This window comes from Haliaeetus leucocephalus, unplaced genomic scaffold, assembly GCF_000737465.1.
Source record: "Haliaeetus leucocephalus isolate CR32 unplaced genomic scaffold, Haliaeetus_leucocephalus-4.0 Scaffold849, whole genome shotgun sequence".
NCBI classification, from domain to species: Eukaryota; Metazoa; Chordata; class Aves; order Accipitriformes; family Accipitridae; genus Haliaeetus; species Haliaeetus leucocephalus.
Genome location: NW_010973285.1, coordinates 3,315,069 through 3,334,737, shown reverse-complemented (window position 1 = coordinate 3,334,737; position 19,669 = coordinate 3,315,069). Strand labels below are relative to the sequence as shown.

The following is a 19,669-nucleotide window of genomic DNA, read 5'->3' as shown; positions in this document are numbered from 1 at the left end:
TATACAACAAGCATCAGTGCCTCTTTGTACTTGCAGAAACCTGACTGAAACTGCAGGATGTTGCCTGGCTTGTAGCAGTAGGATAGCTGCTTCTTGCCTCTGTGTAGTGGGTTGTGTTGGGTTTCAATAGGAAAGGGTTAGGGAGCCACTGTCTTGCACAGGGGTTTTACAGTTATGCACAGACCTCATTAAGATGCGGGAGCTTGCCTCACATGAAAACAAGACACCATGATCAGTCACTTGAATTGTAGTTTGTTTGCATATAGCACAACAGCTTTTAGCATTAAAAGCTGTACTCTCCCCCTCTTGTTTTCTTGCCTTTGAATAATGTTAACTGGTAATATCTGAAACATATAATGCTGTGTGCACAGACACTTTATTCTTGCTTCCTAAAGTTTTATGTTACTCACAGTAGTGCAGTCTACGGTGTCCTTAGAAATATTATGCTATAATGGCATCCATGGTGTATAGTCTTAGATTACACTTTAAAACATTAATTGATTGTTGAAGGATATTGTTCAAATAGAAGGTGGTGTAAACATTTTACTGGAAAAACCTATTACTGTGGCTGTGTAACTGGTGATTTCAATAGCTGTGTGAGTTGTTGCAATGTTTGTGTTCTGTTTCTATCTCCAGATTCAAAGTAATCAACAGGATAATTCTAGTTAGTCATTGGCCTTTGGAGCAGTTTTGTTGTGAGATTACCATGAGTTAATTCTGCATGTTTTTGCTGTGTTATTTCTCTTTCTTTATAATTTCCTAGAATCATTGCAGCCAGGTTTGCCAGAAATGTGAAACTGTAGCTCTGGTATACAACCACAGAAGCAATGTAGTTTTAATTCTTTAGAGGCAGAGCATTACTTTGAAACCAGTTCAATTTTCAGAAATAAGTAAAAGTGTAAAGCACTTCAGTAACATTTATCATTGGATTTCACCCATTAATTTTTACACTTTTTTATACATATTTCTTAGTTCCTTAATTTCTTTGTCCTGCTGTCTTAACAAGCTGCTCAGGCAAAGGAAATCAATTAATTTTGTAATAGCACAGTTTTCTTTCAGTATATAATAAAGCAATTTATCAGAAAATGAAATTAAGTATATGGCCTGTTTTGTAGATAGAATTAAATGCAGATGGCACAGTTCAACATGATAATACTAAAGCATCAAAGGAAATTTTGCTAAAAATGAGCAAAGCAGAAAAACAAATTTGGTGAAATACACAAAAAATAAAGTTCTTCAGGATTCTGAAGGCAGAAAACCAAATGAAAAAAAAATACAAGTTCAAAAAAGACAAATAGATCTGCTATTCTTATAGCAGAGGCTACAGCCAAGAGTAAAACTATTCAGAAATAATGTCTCGTGTTAGATGGACCTCATGTTTAGGTCCACTTACAAACCAAGGAACAGTAAAATTACAGAAAATGTATTTCCCTGATGCTGGACCTGATGAAATGGGCCACACTATTGCTGTTTCTAATCACAGTTGCTGCATCCCAGTTAGTGTTGTAGGAAAACTGAGCTAAGTCAGACAGAATTGCAAAAGGAGCATGAATTCAACAGTGGTAACAGTGAAAATTCATTTACAGAAGAAACAGGCAGAACTGGTGGAAGCTCAGCAACTTCTGTTGTAACAAGGGAGGAGATCACCAGTTGGTGTTGTCCCACATCAGTGGTTTCTGGAGAAAGTGTCTGCACAGTATTCTCAGACTACTGATTTAACAGAACTCGATTCTCAGTCAACGCTTACTTTGACTTCCTCTCACAATGTATTTGTTTTAAAGTTACAACAGGAGGTCAAGAGTTATGATAGTGATCAATGTAGTCTCAAGCGGAGTAACAGTAGTAGTTTGAGTGACAGGAATCTAAATACTGATATGAGAATACCTTCAGAACGAATTATTTTTTTGCAAAACTTGACAAATCAAGTTAAATCTGATGTTGACGGAAGCAAAATTAATGGATTGGCTCTAAGTTTAAAACTCTCTTTGCCTTTGAACAGATTTCCTTACAGACAGATGACTCTGAACCAGCATGTGCAAATTTTACGGATTCAGACAGCACGGACATATTGCAACAGATTATTGTAAATGAGGTGCAAAACATTTATACTAATGTATCTGAAGGTGGAACCAGCTGCACTGAACAGACACTTCAAGCAAATGCAGAAACATTGTTAGCACATGAGCTTTTAGCAGCTACTGATAGAGAAAGTGTTTCTGGAAGTCCTTACAATTCTACCAGTGGTGTACTAAGCACCATTAAACAAAAGGCTCCACAACCAGAGAAAGGAGGGAGGATCCTGCTTGATGCAGAAGAAAGTGTTGAAGGATGTCACATGGAAACTGAAAATGCTGGTAGTTTAGAGATGGAGCCTATAGCTTTACAACTCCATGAAAAAGACACACTTCAAATTAGGCAAAAGACAGAGGATTTTCAGGAGACCAACTCAAAAGCAGATTTGCATTTTGGTGTTAATGCAAACAGCAAGTCTCTTTATTCATTTCAGGTTGTGGAATATATGCAGAAAGAAACCTCCCAGAAAACAGGTGCCATGTTTTATTTGAAAATAATTATTTTATGAGTTTGTTATAAGCATTCTGTGTATTTTATTAGAAAAAAACAGCCATTGGTCTCCAGAGAATTTATTTTGCCATAAATAAACAGCAGAGACATGGAAAGTTTTGTGGTACAGTCCATTATGCAAGATTAGCTAGTTAGTAATTATTGCTTTGTATTTTGGGGGGCTGTTTTATATCCAAGTCACCATTGTATTTACCAAAATGAAACCGCAATGGTCATTACAATAGTTAGAATGAAATACTTAAGTACCTTAATTTTTTTAATATCTAAGAATCAGTAAAGGTCATTTTTTCACAAAAGAATTCTTGAATTATTTTGGATTCAATCTCAGTAGTTTAACATACGGTGAATAGTGGATAAAGGATTTATTATGTTAAAGTATTTTCAAAAATTGAGTGAGTTACTGTGGGCATTTTTTAACCTGGCCTAGGTGGTCATTTTGACGTTTGTTTTAATATCAGTTATAATTTCTGCAATTACTGAGTATTAAACCATGGATACTCTTACGTTCTTTTGTTAAACCAACAGATGAAGGAGTGTTTGCTGGAGTAAGTGGAACAGAAGTCACTGAAAAAAATGGAGAAGGAGGAAATGCAAAGACCAACGTGCTTTCACAGTTTACTGAAACAGAAGTCCAAACTAAAAGAGTAAGATTAGACCCTCAGGAGACAAGCCAGAAGGCAGCCTCATATTCCAGTAGCAGCACAAACAAGCTTTCATGTAATCAATCACAATTCAATCAAGCATCAGAACAGCAAACATCCATGAAATCAGGTGAAAAGTTAATAATATTTTATAAAAACAGTGGAGTTTTTTTCCAGACATACATGAAGAAGGCTTTTTGTAATACATGAGGGAAAGTTTGAAAAAAAAAAAACATAGCATGTTGAGCAAATACTCTAGTGAGTTCCAAATACTTGAAATATTTCCAGAACTTCTGTACTCCATTTTATAGAATGCACATACTAACTCTGTTTTAGTTATGTTACATTCATTAGTCTTTCAGCATTGTGGTTGAGGGGATGCAGGATCATAACTGAGACCTTAAAATAACATTAAATTGATCCTTAGTTAACTATGTAACATAAATGATCGTTTAAAATAACAGTAAATTGGTCCTTAGTTAACTATTTTACGTATCACAGATCAAAGAAGAAAACTTGGCTCAAATATTGGGTACACATATATCGACTTATAGACTATATCCTCATCAGGCACAAATCAGCATAGGCTCTGATGGTACTGGTACATTTGGTTTTAGCTGTAGTATAGAAACAAATCTACTTATATGAGGATAAGGATCTAGCATCCTCCAGTAGTTATATTCTCTTCTGCTTGCACTTACAGCTTTCTGTTTAGCAATTTCATCCCATGTCTAAGACTTGCATTTATCTTGTAACCTTACCATCAGAATAGAGCCCTGGTCCAACTGATTACTCATCATAACCCCCAAGTATTTTTCACTTACTGCTTTTTTCGTAAATCTGGCAGTCATCTTGTGTACTTTGATTCTTTCTGGAACCAGAGAACCATAGCACTCAAGATTTACTGAAAGCAAAACCTGTAGTTCAGCTGGGATCCCTCCTCTCTTAAAACTTTTAAATGTAATATATCTGGACTGCTGATTCAAAAATGCTTATCCTCCTATCATCTGGCATTCTCTTTAACTTGTGTTGAAATGAAAAGAACTGTGTCAATAGTTGATAGGATTTCTTGTGTAGCTTTGCCTTGATACAGAATAGAGTATTTGTCTTTTCTGATTATCTTAGACAATTCTGTCATTTCTCTCTAGTAATTAAGAGTTTGGGAATTATTTTTTCTGGTTTTGATAGATCTTAAAATACTGCCTTCTTAGGACCTTCGCTATCTGTGACTGTCTCCTTGTATTTTTTTGTTTTCCACAGCAGTTTTCTACAACTCTATTTATATTTGCTACCATTCACTTCTCATATTTTGATTTCTCATTTACTATTGCTCTCTAATTCCCCTCCTAAGCCAGGTTAGTTTTTGAATCGGTGCATCTTTTTGTCTTTAGTTTGGGATATGTTGTGAAATACTTCCTAGCTATTATTCGTATTTTTCTGCTGACATTTTTTCTTCAAACTGTTTTTTATTTATAATAATTTCCAACTCTGTGAAACTTTCCCTTTCAAATAACTACTGTGTCAGTATACATGCTTTGTATATACATACATAGGAAAAGGTGTTTTTTATATATATAGGTTTATACAAGTATGTGTGAATGCATGTGGATTTGTGTGTGGATATAACATTTGATTTATTTCTTCCAAGTGTGTGCAGCAAAAAAATCTTTAGTTTCTTCCTTGGACTGCAGTTATGTGTTGCTGGCGTCCATTTGTCAAACTTTGGTTGCCTTTGAGTGGGATGTAAATGAATGCTAGCATTAAGTATATCATATATATTTTGACAACCAGTGGGATTCATGCTCCTACATCCATTATATGTTTTTAAAATGAGTGTACATAACAGTGTGTATACCTAAAATAATATGTATACCAAATATACATGCCCACCTGTACATGCACACACGATATGGACAAATACATCTGCAGCCATACTATCAACATACTGATTTGTTTACCTCTTTTTCTTGTTTGCTTAGTACCTTCCTTCTCTTTGGGGACTTTGTCTGGATGCTCACCAGTCATATCAGTTGTATTAAGGAATCATCAGCCAATCTCTGCAATGTCCTGTAACACATAACAAAAAACATTCAGGAAACTGTGAAGTTCCTGCTGATCCTTTTCTCTTTGATAGTCACAGTCTTCTTGTCCTCTTCTGTCTTCAGCTGTACAGAATACTGCTTCCTCTTCCTGTCTCAGGTGGTTGCTAGTTTTCAACCCATTTTAAGTTCCTGCTCTCTTGAGTTTCTGGACTGAAAGCTCCTGTTTTCTTTTGGAAGTTGAAGGGAGAAAGAAAGGAGTAGGTGCCTCTTGTGACTTACTGCTCTCCAGTATTTGGCAGTGTCAATACTTAGCTTTCCTATCTCCAGATTGGTTCCTCCTGTTGCAGAAATGCCTTTTTATTTCATTCTGGAAAAAAATCCATGGCATATCTGATACATGTCATCGACCACTGCTAATTATTGGAAGAATAAACATTGAACATAGAAATGATTCCTTTCCCTACAGTTGCTCTTTTTTGTAGCTCCTATGTTCCTGCTCAATCTTTATAATAAGGTCTATGTGCATTAATACATTTTTGGATTTTTTTCCTTTATGTTTTTTGCCTGCTATATATACAACTAGGATTTTAAAAAAACTTTATTCCAAACATGTGTCTTACATTTTAGTGTCCTCTGGAATAGCATTTCACAGATTACTTCTTTTGCCACAAAGGAGATTCTTCAGGTAATATTTTATTCAGCAAAAATTTAATTATTTCCTTCATCCCAGGAGAATGCTGCCATTTGAGAGGTGATGTGAGAAAGTATAGCTCTTCATACAGTTGGAGGCATTAATAGCTTTGGAGACCAGGACAATGGCATTCAGATTACAGCAGAAAAAAAGTGGAAGATGGGATAATGTTTTCTGACTTGTGGGGTTTTTGGATTTTTTGCTCTCTCATGCCTTTTCTTCATTAACTGGCTTTTATATCTCATCTGATTATTCCTGTGTCCCAGTGGTCTTCCTTATATTATTCTATTCTGAGTAAAAGTATTTTCTTCCTAAATGGCGCTGTGTCACTTTCATCTACAGTCAGTCACTTACTAGGCTCTAAACATTCCTATTCTGCTTATACAGAAGTGTCCTAGTTTCAGCTGGGGTAGAGTTAATTGTCTTCCTAGTAGCTGGTACGGTGCTATGTTTTGAGTTCAGTATGCAAGAATGTTGATAACACTGATGTTTTCAGTTGTTGCTAGGTAGTGTTTAGACTAAAGTCAAGGATTTTTCAGCTTCTCATCCCCAGCCAGCGAGAAAGCTGGAGGGGCACAAGAAGTTGGCACCGGACACAGCCAGGGCACCTGACCCAAACTCGCCAACAGGGTATATTCCATACCATGTGACATCACATCTAGTATAGGAACTGGGAAGGGAGGGCGGGGAATCGCCGCTCGGGGACTAGCTGGATATCAGTCGGCAGGTGGTGAGCAATTGCACTGCGCATCATTTGCACATTCCAATCCTTTTATTACTACTGTTGTCATTTTATTAGTGTTATCATTATCATTATTAGTTTCTTCTTTTCTGTTCTATTAAACCATTCTTATCTCAACCCACGAGTTTGACTTCTTTTCCTGATTTTCTCCCCCATTCCACTGGGTGGGTGGGGAGTGAGTGAGCGGCTTAGTTAGCTGTGCTTAGTTGGTGGCTGGGGTTAAACCACGACAAGAAGGAAGGTACAAACAGCTTGCTGCTTTTCTTATAGTCAATCTGTGGAAAGAATTACTCATAGACCAATGTTGAAGTATTCAAATGTCTTTTTGAAAGAGGATATCCTTGAAGTTGTTGAGGTATGGCAGCCTAATCTAGTCTGATTGCCAGTTACTGTAATCTCTCCATCATACCTTTGTATGTGTGCTGACTGGATTTTGTATTTGCGAAGTTCCTGATCTTTCCTGCTCGTGACCCACTTGGCAATGCATTCCATGGAGAACCAATATTTTGTGAGTCATATACCAATGTCCTGTTATGCTTTTGCAAATGTTTCCTAACAACCATGAAGAAAACTGTTGTGTATGACAACTTAGCTGGAAAACTTTGCAATTTTTTCTGTTCACTTACAGCCAATATTGCTAAGGGTCATTAATTTAATGGGCTGTTGTGCGCCTTTTTTTTCTCCTACATCTCTAAAAAGTCCCTAGGACATTCTCCCATAAATCAAGGGGAAGAAAAGGAAGAACCGGAAAGCAGTTGATTGCTGTGGGAGTTCAGACCCAGAAGCTTTTAGACAAAATACATTATCTTACAGAAAAGTAGATCTTGGATTGGAGGAGTATTTCAATAACGCGACCCCTCTGTGTGCTCTAGAATCTCAGTTTTCATTTTAAAAAGAAACGGTTTAGCTCTTCTAGTTGCCAATAGGGTGTGGGCCAGGCTGCCTTCTGACAGGTTAGAATAGCCTACTGTGAGCTCCATGCTGCCACAGTCTGGCTGTAGCAGTGCCCAAACAAGCAAGTTTAAAATTAGTATGGATATATCCTCACTGTATGTCTGTCTTTAATATAGTTGCAGTATTTCTTTCATGTTCTTCCAAACAGTCTTGGATGATAAGCTCAGTAGTTTACCTTGGAAACCTTGGAAATGCAGATTTTCCAGAAGGCAGGAGGAGCCTGAAGAAAGGCAGCTGTTAAATCATGGAAAATGTTTGATAGCAATGAATACTGATAACCGGAAATATTTGAGAAGACAGCTTGTCTGATGAGAAGAGGAAATGCTTGGGATGCAGCAATAAATTGTTCATAGGAATAATTAAAAAAACATGGATAAGAGTTGCAAAATGCTTATTTAAAAACTTACACTTTCCTTTTTTTGGATGAATTACAGATTTTAAGAAATCAGAGAACACAGTAAACTTAAAAAATCTGATAGCACAGTATTATAACAGCAGGAGTAGGAGTTAAAAAAAGATAACATGCATGATAGAGCTTTTGAAGATTTATACACCCTGCCTTTTTGGTAGCAGTTTGGGGGAGGGGGTTGTCATGTATCCAGAATCAGTACTTTTTAAATCTGTTTTTTTCTTTGTATGTCTTACAATCTGATATGTTTGTTACCTGAAGCCTCAGAATTAGGACCTGTCTGATGATCACATGATAAAATATAAAGTGGATGTTGTTCGCTTTGTGAACCAGTAAGAGAAGGATTAAATTAAGTTTGTTTACAATGTGTCCCATCCTGCACAGGCTTAATTAAAAGGCAGTTCAGCTATGTCACTAGACATTAATCAAAGATTTGTAATCAGTCTGAAGGACTTTTTCACACTGCAGCTGTAAAAATACCTTATGTAGAAACCTCTCTCTTCCCTGATACAGAATTAGGAACTGAAAAGAGGTGATAGTCAAGTCTTCACTTTTATATAAATACCTTTATGTGTGTACTTTCTGTATTTAACAGGCATGCGTGGTAACTTGAAAGCAGTCCATGGAGAAATGTAACATGCTCCCTACCTCTATACAGTATCAAACTTCAACCGTGTTACCTTTTTCATTGATCCCTAATTTATTGTACCCTTGTTAAGTCATCTAGATTTGAACTGTAAATTCTCTTGCATAGGATCTGTTTGTTATCTTAGCTGTTACGCAGTAGCTTCTAACCTTTTGATGTCAGTTAATGTTACTGAATAATTAAGGCAACAGCACTGCACACATTTACATTAATTCAAATGAGTGATGAAGCTTAATTCTTTGTTTATAATGAAACAGTTTTTTGTGGTTCCTAATGAACACCCAATATATGTTTAGAATCCTCCCTATCTACCAGAAAAGAAGCTGTAATTTTACATGGTCCCTATAAAATAAGAGCTGGGAGAAAGAAGAAAAAGAAGACAAATGCAAAAGGGGAAACTCAGCTGCATATTGCCGCTAAAAGAGGAGATTTATCTTTGGTGAAAACTCTAATATCATCTGGAATTTGTGTCAATGAACAGGACTATGCAGGTTTGAAAATTACTCTCTTATGGGCTTGTTTTATAATACAGTTTTATATAATTTATAGTATATATGGTTTTATGTAATTTGTGTAATTTTAATATGATTATGGATTCTTGATTTATGATATAATTGTGAGGGGGAAAGGAAGTCATTCAACAAGTGCAAGCACAATCAGTGAATCCCTGGATTTTGTGTCTCAGCATGGAGCTAATGCAGCCTTTTTCTCAGCAGGGGCATTAATCAGGTCTTGCTCCTCTGCTGAAGAGCACATTTTCAGAGATTTGTACGGAAAGTGGACTTGAAAGTTCGGTGGGAGAACTAATGCTTATGACATGAATATATACATGTGTGAAGCACATTCACACAAATCTTATTTCCTTAGGAAATAAGGACAAAAATCAGATTACAAGATTATTTTTTCTTTTTTTCTATCTAAATGTATAATGCATTTCTGGTTTTATAGTCTCAGAATGGATGATATTCTATTCTGGATGCCTGGCAGACTTGATATTATAAAATGCCACTGGGATTAGAAATCAGACTATTAATATTATGCTTCTGAGTTCTTAGAGTCTTTCTACTGCATTGTGTTTCTTCGGTTATTTTTCGTAGTGTAGTAGAAAAGTAAACAATATTTTTCTGCTTAATATTGGATACATTTTTATTTAAAGTAAACTGAATTACACAGGAAGTAATTTACCTTGGCATTTCAAGATGATTGTTTGTATAAGATTTTTCTTAAAGAGAGTAGTCCGTTGCTTATAGTACAGCAAACACAGAAAAATGTATAATCACTAATTAGTGATCCCTGTGGATCTTTCCAAATCAGATGCATGCTGGATGTGTCATCTTGCTTTTATTAGGTTGGACAGCAATTCATGAAGCTTCCAATGGGGGATTTACTGAAGTCATCTTAGAATTACTGAAAGCCGGTGCTAATGTTAACAGCAGAAGTCTGGATGGTATTTTGCCAATACATGATGCTGTTTCTGGCAATTATTTGGAGGTACGTTCTTCTTTTACATTAGATTTCTTGAGCCTGATTTCCAGCAGAAGGTCAGCAAAGCAAAATCCTGGTTTAAATAAGGAAAGTCGAAGTTACTAATACAATTTTAAGTGTAGATTTGCATGTAGGAAATAAACCAATATTCCTTAAAGTGATCAAAATTAAAGAAGGAAATATTTTTCAATAGTGAAAGTTGAAATTGTACAGTTAGTTGACTATTTCAGTCCAGCAGGCAAATGAGAAAAATTCAGAAGCCCCCCATGGTTCTCTCCCATGTATCAACCATTTTTTTCATTAGCTGGTCCCTTCCAGCCCAAACCGTTCTATGGTTCTATAGAACAGAATAGACTATTTCAGTTGGAAGGAACTTACAATTACCATCTAGTCCGACTGCTGAACCAATTCAGCGCTGACCAAAAGTTAAAGCATCTTATTAAGGGCATTGTCCAAATGCCTCTTAAACACTGACAGGCCTGGGGCATCAACCACCTCTCCAGGAAGCCTGTTCCTGTGTTTGACCACCCTCTTGGTAAAGAAATGCTTCCTAAAGTCCAGTCTGAACCTGCCCTGGTGCAGCTTTGAACGATTCCCACACGTCCTATCACAGGATCCCAGGGAGAAGAGATCAGCAGCTCCCTCTCTACTTCCCCTCCTCAGGAAGCCATAGGGAGCAATGAGGTCGCCCCTCAGCCTCCTTTTCTCCAAACTAGACAAACCCAGAGTCCTTAGCTGCTCCTCACAGGACATGCCTTCCAGCCCTTTCACCAGCTTTGTTGCCCTCCTCTGGACACATTCAAGGACCTTAATATCCTTCTTAAATTGTGGGGCCCAGAACTGCACACAAATAAATGTTGTTTTGGCACACTGAGTTCCAGGGAACTGAGTGTAAAAAGGTAATGCCAGGTTGGCTCAAACATACCACTTCTATTCCTGTCAGAAGAGATGATATTGCATCACATTTATCTTTTCTGTGAGTAAAGATAAAATGAAGAGGATGGTTTCACAGGCCTGGTGCCAAACTATCAGTAGGGTTCTTGAAAACATGTAAGCTATTAGTCAGTATTGTGGGGGGAAAACTGATGGAGAAGATTCTGAACTTCTAGGGAGTATTCTCCTTCTGATACTTTCTGATATGTAATAGCACTCAATGTAAGAAAAAAGAAGAAATGCTAGAGATGAGAAATCATACATGTGAAAATTCTTTACCATCCAAGCTCTGACCTCATCAACACTTTCATATGATACGAATTTTAGGGGGTGGATGATTCAACTGATGACACTAATCTAATTTCCACATTTCACACTTAAGCAGAATTGCATGTGATTTGGAATTAGGAAAAAAATCATCAGTGCATGTAACTGAAAGACAAAACGGCTATTAAATACTTTAAAAAAATCCACTTCTCTTCTGCACTTTGGTTGTAATACAATTGACCAGTTCCTTTTAATTTAGTTGTATGAAGTTTTGTAATTGCTCTCTATAACAATACCGTAAAGATGGCAGGTTTAGTGACAAGTTGTGAATTATTTGTGTATTTTAATGGAAAAATTAGAAGTGTAAGATACAAGTCTGTGTTGATAACAGCCAGTTAAACTTGTTTGTTTCATTAGGATTGCAAGTGTAACAGGTTTTAGAATATCTTACTTGTACCTTTATAATTTGTGATTTATGATAGATACAACACATATAGTTGTGTTATAGGTCCACAACAAGAATTATCACTATACAAATAATAATAATATATAATAGGCAGTCAGGATTCTACTACAACATGGAGCAAATCCCTATGAGAGGAATGGTTCAGGAAAAAGTGCTTTGGATGAAGCTTGTGATAATGAAATGAAAGAACTGCTGAAGTCTTACAGTGCTATGGACTCTGTACTTCCTGTTGAGACTGTTGAAGTTACAGGTATGTTGGGTTTGTAATGTAAATCATAGGATTACCCTGTAGTCTTAAGGAAAAACTGTACATCAGAATGCTTCTGATTTGCAGAGCTGCATATTGCCTGGCACTGATATCTTTAACTCTATTAACTACTGAATTTTATTTATTTATTTTCAGAAAATAGGATATGTGAGTTCAGAGTTTTTTCCCCTGAGAGAAAGACATATAAGGAATATTTGGCTCTTCAGATTTTTGTTATTATCCATATTTCCCTTCACAGGAACCTTGTGTTTTTGAAAGTGGTAGCTTTAAATACTTACGTCTTTATGCTACCTAAATTTGATCTCCTTTGCATATACAAGATATTTTTTTATGATGTGATCTGCCATTGCATCTTTGTAACCTATATTAGCTAATCTAACCTATTATGCTCCTGCAAATTAATTTTAAATTCTATTTATTTTTTCTTAATTGTGGAGAGAGGAAATGTCCTTCTAGGTCAAGAAGATCAAAACGTCCTTGTTACGCCTGCTGTAAAAATGATGATGCATCTTTGGAGCCACAACATGAGAAATACAGTGCGGTAAGTATAGATAACAGAGTTTTGTTAAACTGCTTTATAATGTAGTACTGCATAGTGTCACTTACTGACTGAACATTTAAATATCATTTAAATAATTAACCCTTTAGAATGTATGTGAAAAACAGCATCATGCAGACGCTTACAGTATATAAACTGTGGGTTTACAGTATATAAGTGTGTATCTTATCACTTCTCTCTCTCTCCATGGTTCCTGTGCACTTAGATTTATTGTGCAAACAGTAGCCAATACTTATATACATTTCTTATTGCCTATATGACTTGGAAAAAAGGTCAGGAATCCTGAGGCTTTTCATCACATTTCCAAAATGGCTCTTTGAAAGAGTAATGATTTTTCTTCATGATAATGAAGGTATTTAGAAATTGTTTAATCTTAATTTAAAACAGCAAGGAAGATTTTTGCACAAGTTGCATGTTAAGAAAGCTCTTGCTGGTATTTGTAGGCTATGTCTACATTGTCTAGGTGATGATGTCATGGTGAAATTCACTGTCTAATCCCTGCAGTGTGCTCAGAGGAGGGACGCTGAGCATGGACTAGTTTGAATGCCTGGGCAAAACCAGGCTGTGACAGCCCCTTGCAGAGCATACCCTTGGCACTATGTATGTCTATCCTACCAGTGGCCCCATTGCCTTTACACAGTAATTCCATGCCTGGAGTTACTTGAATCTGCCAATATGTATCCTGCAGGCTATGCTTCATGGTCTGTGTTTTATATGGTGCACTTGGCTTTACTTCATGCTATCATTTCTGTGTTTGTTAACAGGAGTTTGTTGCTGCCATACAGGATGTAGAAGAGAAGCAAAAAGAACTGTTGCTACTTGAATTGAGAAATTTCAAAGATGCAGGTAGACGTAAATTCAAGTTGTTTCACTTTTTTGGGTGGGGGGGGCGGAATCTTTGGTAATATAGTTGTTTTTAAAATAGTATTGCACATAATGTATTTGAATGTCTCCTCTGGAAAATACAGCTTCAGAGAGTAAGATTTTAATAACAGCTCCCAGGTAAGTGCACCTCCTGAAGTATTTCCAGTTTACGTAGGAATGAATATGATGACAAAAAGAGAACCATGCCACTTGGAGGCATATGTTTCAAGTCAACCTAATCATACAAAAAGGCATCATTAGATAAGAATGCACACTGTTGGCAACATTATTCCGTTACAAGTACATGAGCCCCTACACAATCAAGAACAGCTATGTCTGTATGTAAAGTAACAGATGCAGCATTTTCATTCTAGTGCAGCTGGACTTTCAGGAGCCTAAAATAATTTATGAGGGGAAAAAAGAGAAATCTTTAAGGCAGACACTGTGGATGACGGGCAGTTTCAGAAATGCTGGTGCCCGGAGGTGTAATTTGGTTTAGGCTATCAAATCTCAGTTCGGATTATCTCAAGGGCTTGCTAAGTGACACTGGCTTTCTAGGAGATGACAATGCTCGTGCTGTGTAGCAGTTTGAGTCTATTGTGTCTCTGCCGTGACTGTTCAAGTGGCAAAACTTGCTGCAGGAATGCCTTTGACCAAAGTCTCTCTCCCCAGATGCCCTTGCCATCTAGGCAGGACTGTTTACTTTGTAGCAGCTCATGCCCATGAAAAAATTTTGCTTCCTGGCAGAAAGGAAGGGTTTTTAAAAAATTTGTTTTCCTTAATATAGGCTGGCACTTTCAAATTATATTTAAAATAGTCAATTTATGCCTTTAAAAATAAGTGTGAAATATGGAATTATGCAGATTTGTAGCTTCCAACTCAAATTTATGGCGTATGAACTGTTAATTAAAATCGACGTGTTCTTGAAAAATGTTTGACAAACAGATAGATGATACAATAGGCAGAAGCCTATAGATGGAGATAGGTGCAATATCATAAATGAGCAAAATAAAACTGTCAGACTTTTCCTGTTTAGGATTATGAGGGAAATGAACATGGTGATCTGTTACCACTACTGACAAAAACATTAATAATCTAGCATCTCTTAAACAAAATCATAGTTATTACTTGTGAAAAAGTACAAGACTGAACAAGAACGTAGAAGTACATTGACAAAATTGTAACGTAGAATAAAGTCTTCAAGGTTTTTGCATGCAATACAGCCTACTGTAAATAGTAGATTCAAATTCCCTATTCAGCTGCCTTAATAAAACCAATATTTTCATGTTTTTCTATTTTAATAAGTAAGTAAATACTGGTAGATACTATGAAACAGGTTTGGGGAAACATTTTATAAATGCCATTTTTAATCCTGTAATTTCCCATTTTTCATTATTATGGAAAGGTCGTATTTCCTGTTTTAGAATTTCAGATATTAGATTACATGTTTAGCATATTATCCCAGTGGTATCTGCTGGTCATGACTTCTGAGCTCTCCCTTATGCTATACGGCTAAGAGATATGGCATATAAAGAAGAATATATAATTTCTTTTCTTATTTTAGAAAAACATAGATAACAAACCCAGAGAATTTATAATTAATTTAATTTTATAATATGGATTTGAAACTATGTGAAACTATGATACATATGTTTTTACCATTATATGTAACTTGGAACAGTCTAAGCTCATTAAACTATTTTATAATACTTCAAACAGAAAGGTTTTAGCCACCTTCTTAAGATTGTGTAACTTCTGCAGGTAGCCTCACATATATGTCCTGTCTAGCTCCTTGCAACACAGAGAACTTCAGAAGTTTCACTGCTCTACCATCCAAAGGACAGTTCTTTAATCTGTCCTGTTCTCTTAGTAATTTCCTAGACAAGGCACTTGCACTTCAAAATTTTCCAGTACTTGGGCTATTTCCTTTTAAGTTAAACTTGCATTTAATTCTTGCTATGAAGAATTCCATTAAAAGTACTCTAATTGTAAAGAGCTATCAGTATGCATGACAGTAACACTATTTTCATACTTTGGCTGTGTATTTGCTACATTAAAAACGTTATAACTGTAATTAATTTCTGCTGCTTTTTGCCATCATTATTTTGATTATATTGAAATACTGGACAGATGTGTATATCCAAAGGCTGTCTCAGATGCAAGACACTTTGAATGAAATGCTTGCAAAACAGAAAACAGAAAGGGATACCCTTGCTAAAAAATACAGGTAGGTAGAATACGAGGACTGTATTTATATGAAGCTCTTCTTTATAGCAATAGTCACAGAGGTTGTTAGAAGGTTATCATTCAGTAGCGTGAAAGTAAAACTATATGGTTTTTATTCAGATTTTGCAGAAGCATGATCCATATTGGCTTCAGTTACCTCCAGTAAGAGTTTACATCAAGGAAGAACTTCAGGGTTTAGCTAATGCATACTAATCAGTTATTGTGCACACAGTAAGCATTGAAATTAGGCAGTGAACATACAAAAGGTGTGGAAAAATACCTAAGCAGAAATTAGGAAGTGGAGGTACTGAGCAATTAGAGTACTTTACAGCATCACGGAGGAAAGCAGTAGCAACTCAGACACTGCTTTTAGTGTCACTGCTCCAGTTTTGCCTCTTCAGTTGCACGTTCTTCTGTATCTGTATAGCAATAAAGCAACAAAATTTCCCTGAAGAAACACTGCTAGAAAAGTGTGTGGAGCCTCACTGGCCTGTGGAGTCCATAGTTGTCCAGGCTTACTCATATCAGTGATTGACTATACACTGATATGTTGATTGTATCATGGATTCTAAACACATGTGATAGCAAGCAGTATCACAGTACAGACACCAATACGTCGCGCTGTGGTTTGGCTGTCCTTGTTCTGCACCAGCTAGTCTTGCTGTACCTCTGTCCTTATGCCCGCAACAGTCTCTCTCTTCCAAGACTGGGATGGTGTTACTTGCATGGCATCTCTGCTGTGAGTGGAGTTAAAAGCAAACCATGCTGCTATTCCTTTTCCCATGCCTTGTCGTAGTCCCCTGTCTTTCCAGCATGGTGCCAGAGTGGTAGTCCAATCACTAGTCTCATGAGGGGGAATTAGGTGAAAAGAGTATTACGCTGGGCTGGTGGCTTCTGTGCCAAAGGAATTGGGGAAAATAAAGAATTCACTTCCAGCAGGAAGGAGGTAAAGTCCCCTAGGTAAGGAGTCTCACAGGGAGACCAGCTTAGCTAGGGAGCAGGGTCTGATGAAGGGAGAGACATTCCCAAACTAACATAGAACATCCTAAACTGTTCTGTCCACTTTTCTTAATGGTCATGTGGTATTATTACAGTTGTGGCTTCACAAAATGTTTTGTTATGTACACTGTAAAAAATTTCTGATAGTATCACCCTGTAGTAGCTCATCCTGAACTCATTTTTAAAGGCTCCAAATTAGAGCCACAAAGGCATTGAATTCAATGAACTATTGTGATTTGTGGTAATAAAAGAGCAGCCAGTGATAATACAGACCCAGTTTTGATTCTATGAATTGAGGGTGGTATAGGAGGACAAGGCTATTACTGAAGTTTTGATGCTTTGCATCCTGCTTCTAGATGGGATTCTGCAGTTTGTTGTGCATAAGCCTGGGATTTGAACTATAAACTTTATACATGATAAAAACATTGTTCATATTTTAGGTGTTGGCAGAGTCCTTTGAAACATATTCATGTTCTTAGGGGGTTATGTCTATTAAACTGCTTTTATTTTGTGTTTAGAGTAACTCTGGTGTCCTTATTACTTTTTTTTATTTTCTGTAGGGCTTCAGTGGAGTCTTTTAAAAAAGGAGCACTGAGGAAACAATTAGTTAACCTTGCTTCTAGACAAAAGAGTCTGTTGACTGTTGCCCAAAACCAGGAAGAATTAGTCCAGAAAATACAAAATTACAGAAGAACAAAGCAAGTGTTCAGTGCATCATGTTCAGAGAAGCAAATCTCAAACTTAGTTATTTCCCATGGAAATGATAAAAGACAAAGTTTAACTGCTGATGAAATCATGTGTCCTGATGTAGTTACATTTAGTGTGGGACTTGGTGCCAGCATGCCTAATGGAAACAGAGTAGAAGCACATCTCTCTTTAGAAAATAGATTTGCAGCTCAGGAATGCAGCCAACATCCACACATCTGCTTGGATGAGACAGGAGCAAATAAAGGAGCAATTAGAAGCAAAGAGGCTTCTGATCATGCTTTGGCATCCAAAAACAGGGAAAGAGAATATCCCTTTGACAACATGTCAAAGCTGACAAATGCTGTAGAAGTGGTGCAATTGCCTTCAGAACCTACCGTTTCCACTGCTAAAACAAAGTGCTCACAGCAAAAAGACATTGATTGTGTAGCAATTACAGAACAAGGAAACAAGTCTTTGAATCCCACTTCAGTGACCAACGCATTCAATATTGTAGAACCCCGAAGCACTGTTGTCAATAACAATGTCTGTCAGCCAGGCAGTGACTGCCAGCAGGTTCTTATAGATGAGGGTCTACACAGATATGTAAATAAGAAAGAAGCTTTCCAGCAGCAGCAGCAGCAGCAGCAAGTAATTTTGTCAACATCGACAAAAAACTTCCCTAATACTCTGCAGCAAATGATCTTTCAGAATAGTAAGAACTCATTTAATGCCAATTTGGTGCTTACAAATCTTACCTCAAATACAGATTATCCAGTAAACCTCAGTGAGAAGTCTTCCGAGAGCTATAGTAATCAGGAATGTGAAGAAAAAAAAGTGAGGTATGGAAGAAAAAATAAGAAGAAGCTTCAATTGTTAGATCTACTGGAATTGGGAAGGATTAAGCCAGGAGAAAATGTTTTAGAATTCAAACTGCAGGTAATTGTTGAGATATAATAATGTTAATATTAGCATATAATGAAAAAAACCTCACTAAAATGGGGAAACAGCAGTTCTCATGGTTTAGTCTACATCTTCAGCACTTAGTATTGAAAATTTCTCTTCATTGGTTACAGATAATCTTTTATGAGCTTTAAAGGAAAATGCTATGGATGACATCTTCTGTCAGCCCATAATTTTAGCACCCAGAATATTGCATATGTAAAATTTGTGTTTAACTTTGCATTATCAGTTTGTTAACATTTCCTGTTGCTAGAACCAGAGTGGAATTGTTGGTTGGTCTACATTGTGTAATACCTGATTTTCATATTGGAAGGAGTGGGAATGTTAAGGTTTTTATGACTTAATGTGATTCTTGGAAGCAACTATCAAGTCCCTCAAATAAAGAAATGTGACATCAGGGATTTCATAGTGCTGTTATAGACATGAGTATGTGCAAAATTACTTGCTTACATGCCAGCTGGTTGTATAGTATCCAGTCTGGTATGAACCATATTGGCAAAAAAAAGAAAAAGAAAAAGAAAAAGAAAAAGAAACCTTGTTTTTTAATACAAAAGCATGTCCTTGTGCATCCCTCCGAATACAGAGCGGATTTGCAAGGCAGCTGCCAGGGGACTAGCTTGGTATTGAGCAAATGATGAAATTATTGACTGAATTCCCAGCTGCGAGGTAGTTAATTTCCAGGGCCACATATTGATTAAAACATGAAAGGTTCTTTTCAGCCAACTCATTGGCTATAGTTAATGTAGAACAGCCTCCTTCTTCTGCACCTATAATCTGCTTGGGAATGCTTTTCTGCTGAGAGAGGCCATTTCATGTGGTCTTGTGTTTTGTAACATAAGGCAGTGTAAGTCACACGTCTATGTTGGGCCATGTCATAGGTATATACCCATGCTTCTTTTCTTTAAAGAATATGTAATATTCCTCTGAACCTCAAGGTGACTAAATGGAAGGATGAAGAATTCAGTATGCTTACTCTCATTTCTAAAGACTGTTATCTGTGATATTGGGTTGATGCATGTCAATCTTAAGAAATTATAACCCTGTATTGAAATGTTGATGTTTGGAGTGTAGAGAAGTCAGTGATTTTTACTAGAATGAAAATGACATTCATTTATGTTTTGGAAGACAGTGCTATAGAGATTGAAGTTTAGAAGCCAGTGTTGCATTGCAAAGAGGAGATGATCAGTAAAGTTTCCTTTTTTATCATTATAGAGATGTACTTGATAACAACATACAGCTAGTACATA

General features: G+C 36.6%; 1 protein-coding gene across 1 annotated transcript in view; it reads left to right on the top strand.

Annotated features, from left to right (window-relative positions):
- Positions 1-19,669, top strand: part of ANKRD31 (ankyrin repeat domain 31) — a 75,368-nt gene that overhangs the window by 33,103 nt on the left and 22,596 nt on the right. Inside the window, exons 11-19 of the mRNA XM_010582871.1 lie at positions 2,000-2,468; positions 3,109-3,361; positions 9,072-9,199; positions 10,057-10,199; positions 11,950-12,109; positions 12,565-12,668; positions 13,451-13,532; positions 15,681-15,777; positions 17,336-18,398. Coding sequence (XP_010581173.1) covers positions 2,000-2,468; positions 3,109-3,361; positions 9,072-9,199; positions 10,057-10,199; positions 11,950-12,109; positions 12,565-12,668; positions 13,451-13,532; positions 15,681-15,777; positions 17,336-18,398 — 2,499 coding nt within the window. The remainder of the gene's footprint in view (positions 1-1,999; positions 2,469-3,108; positions 3,362-9,071; positions 9,200-10,056; positions 10,200-11,949; positions 12,110-12,564; positions 12,669-13,450; positions 13,533-15,680; positions 15,778-17,335; positions 18,399-19,669) is intronic.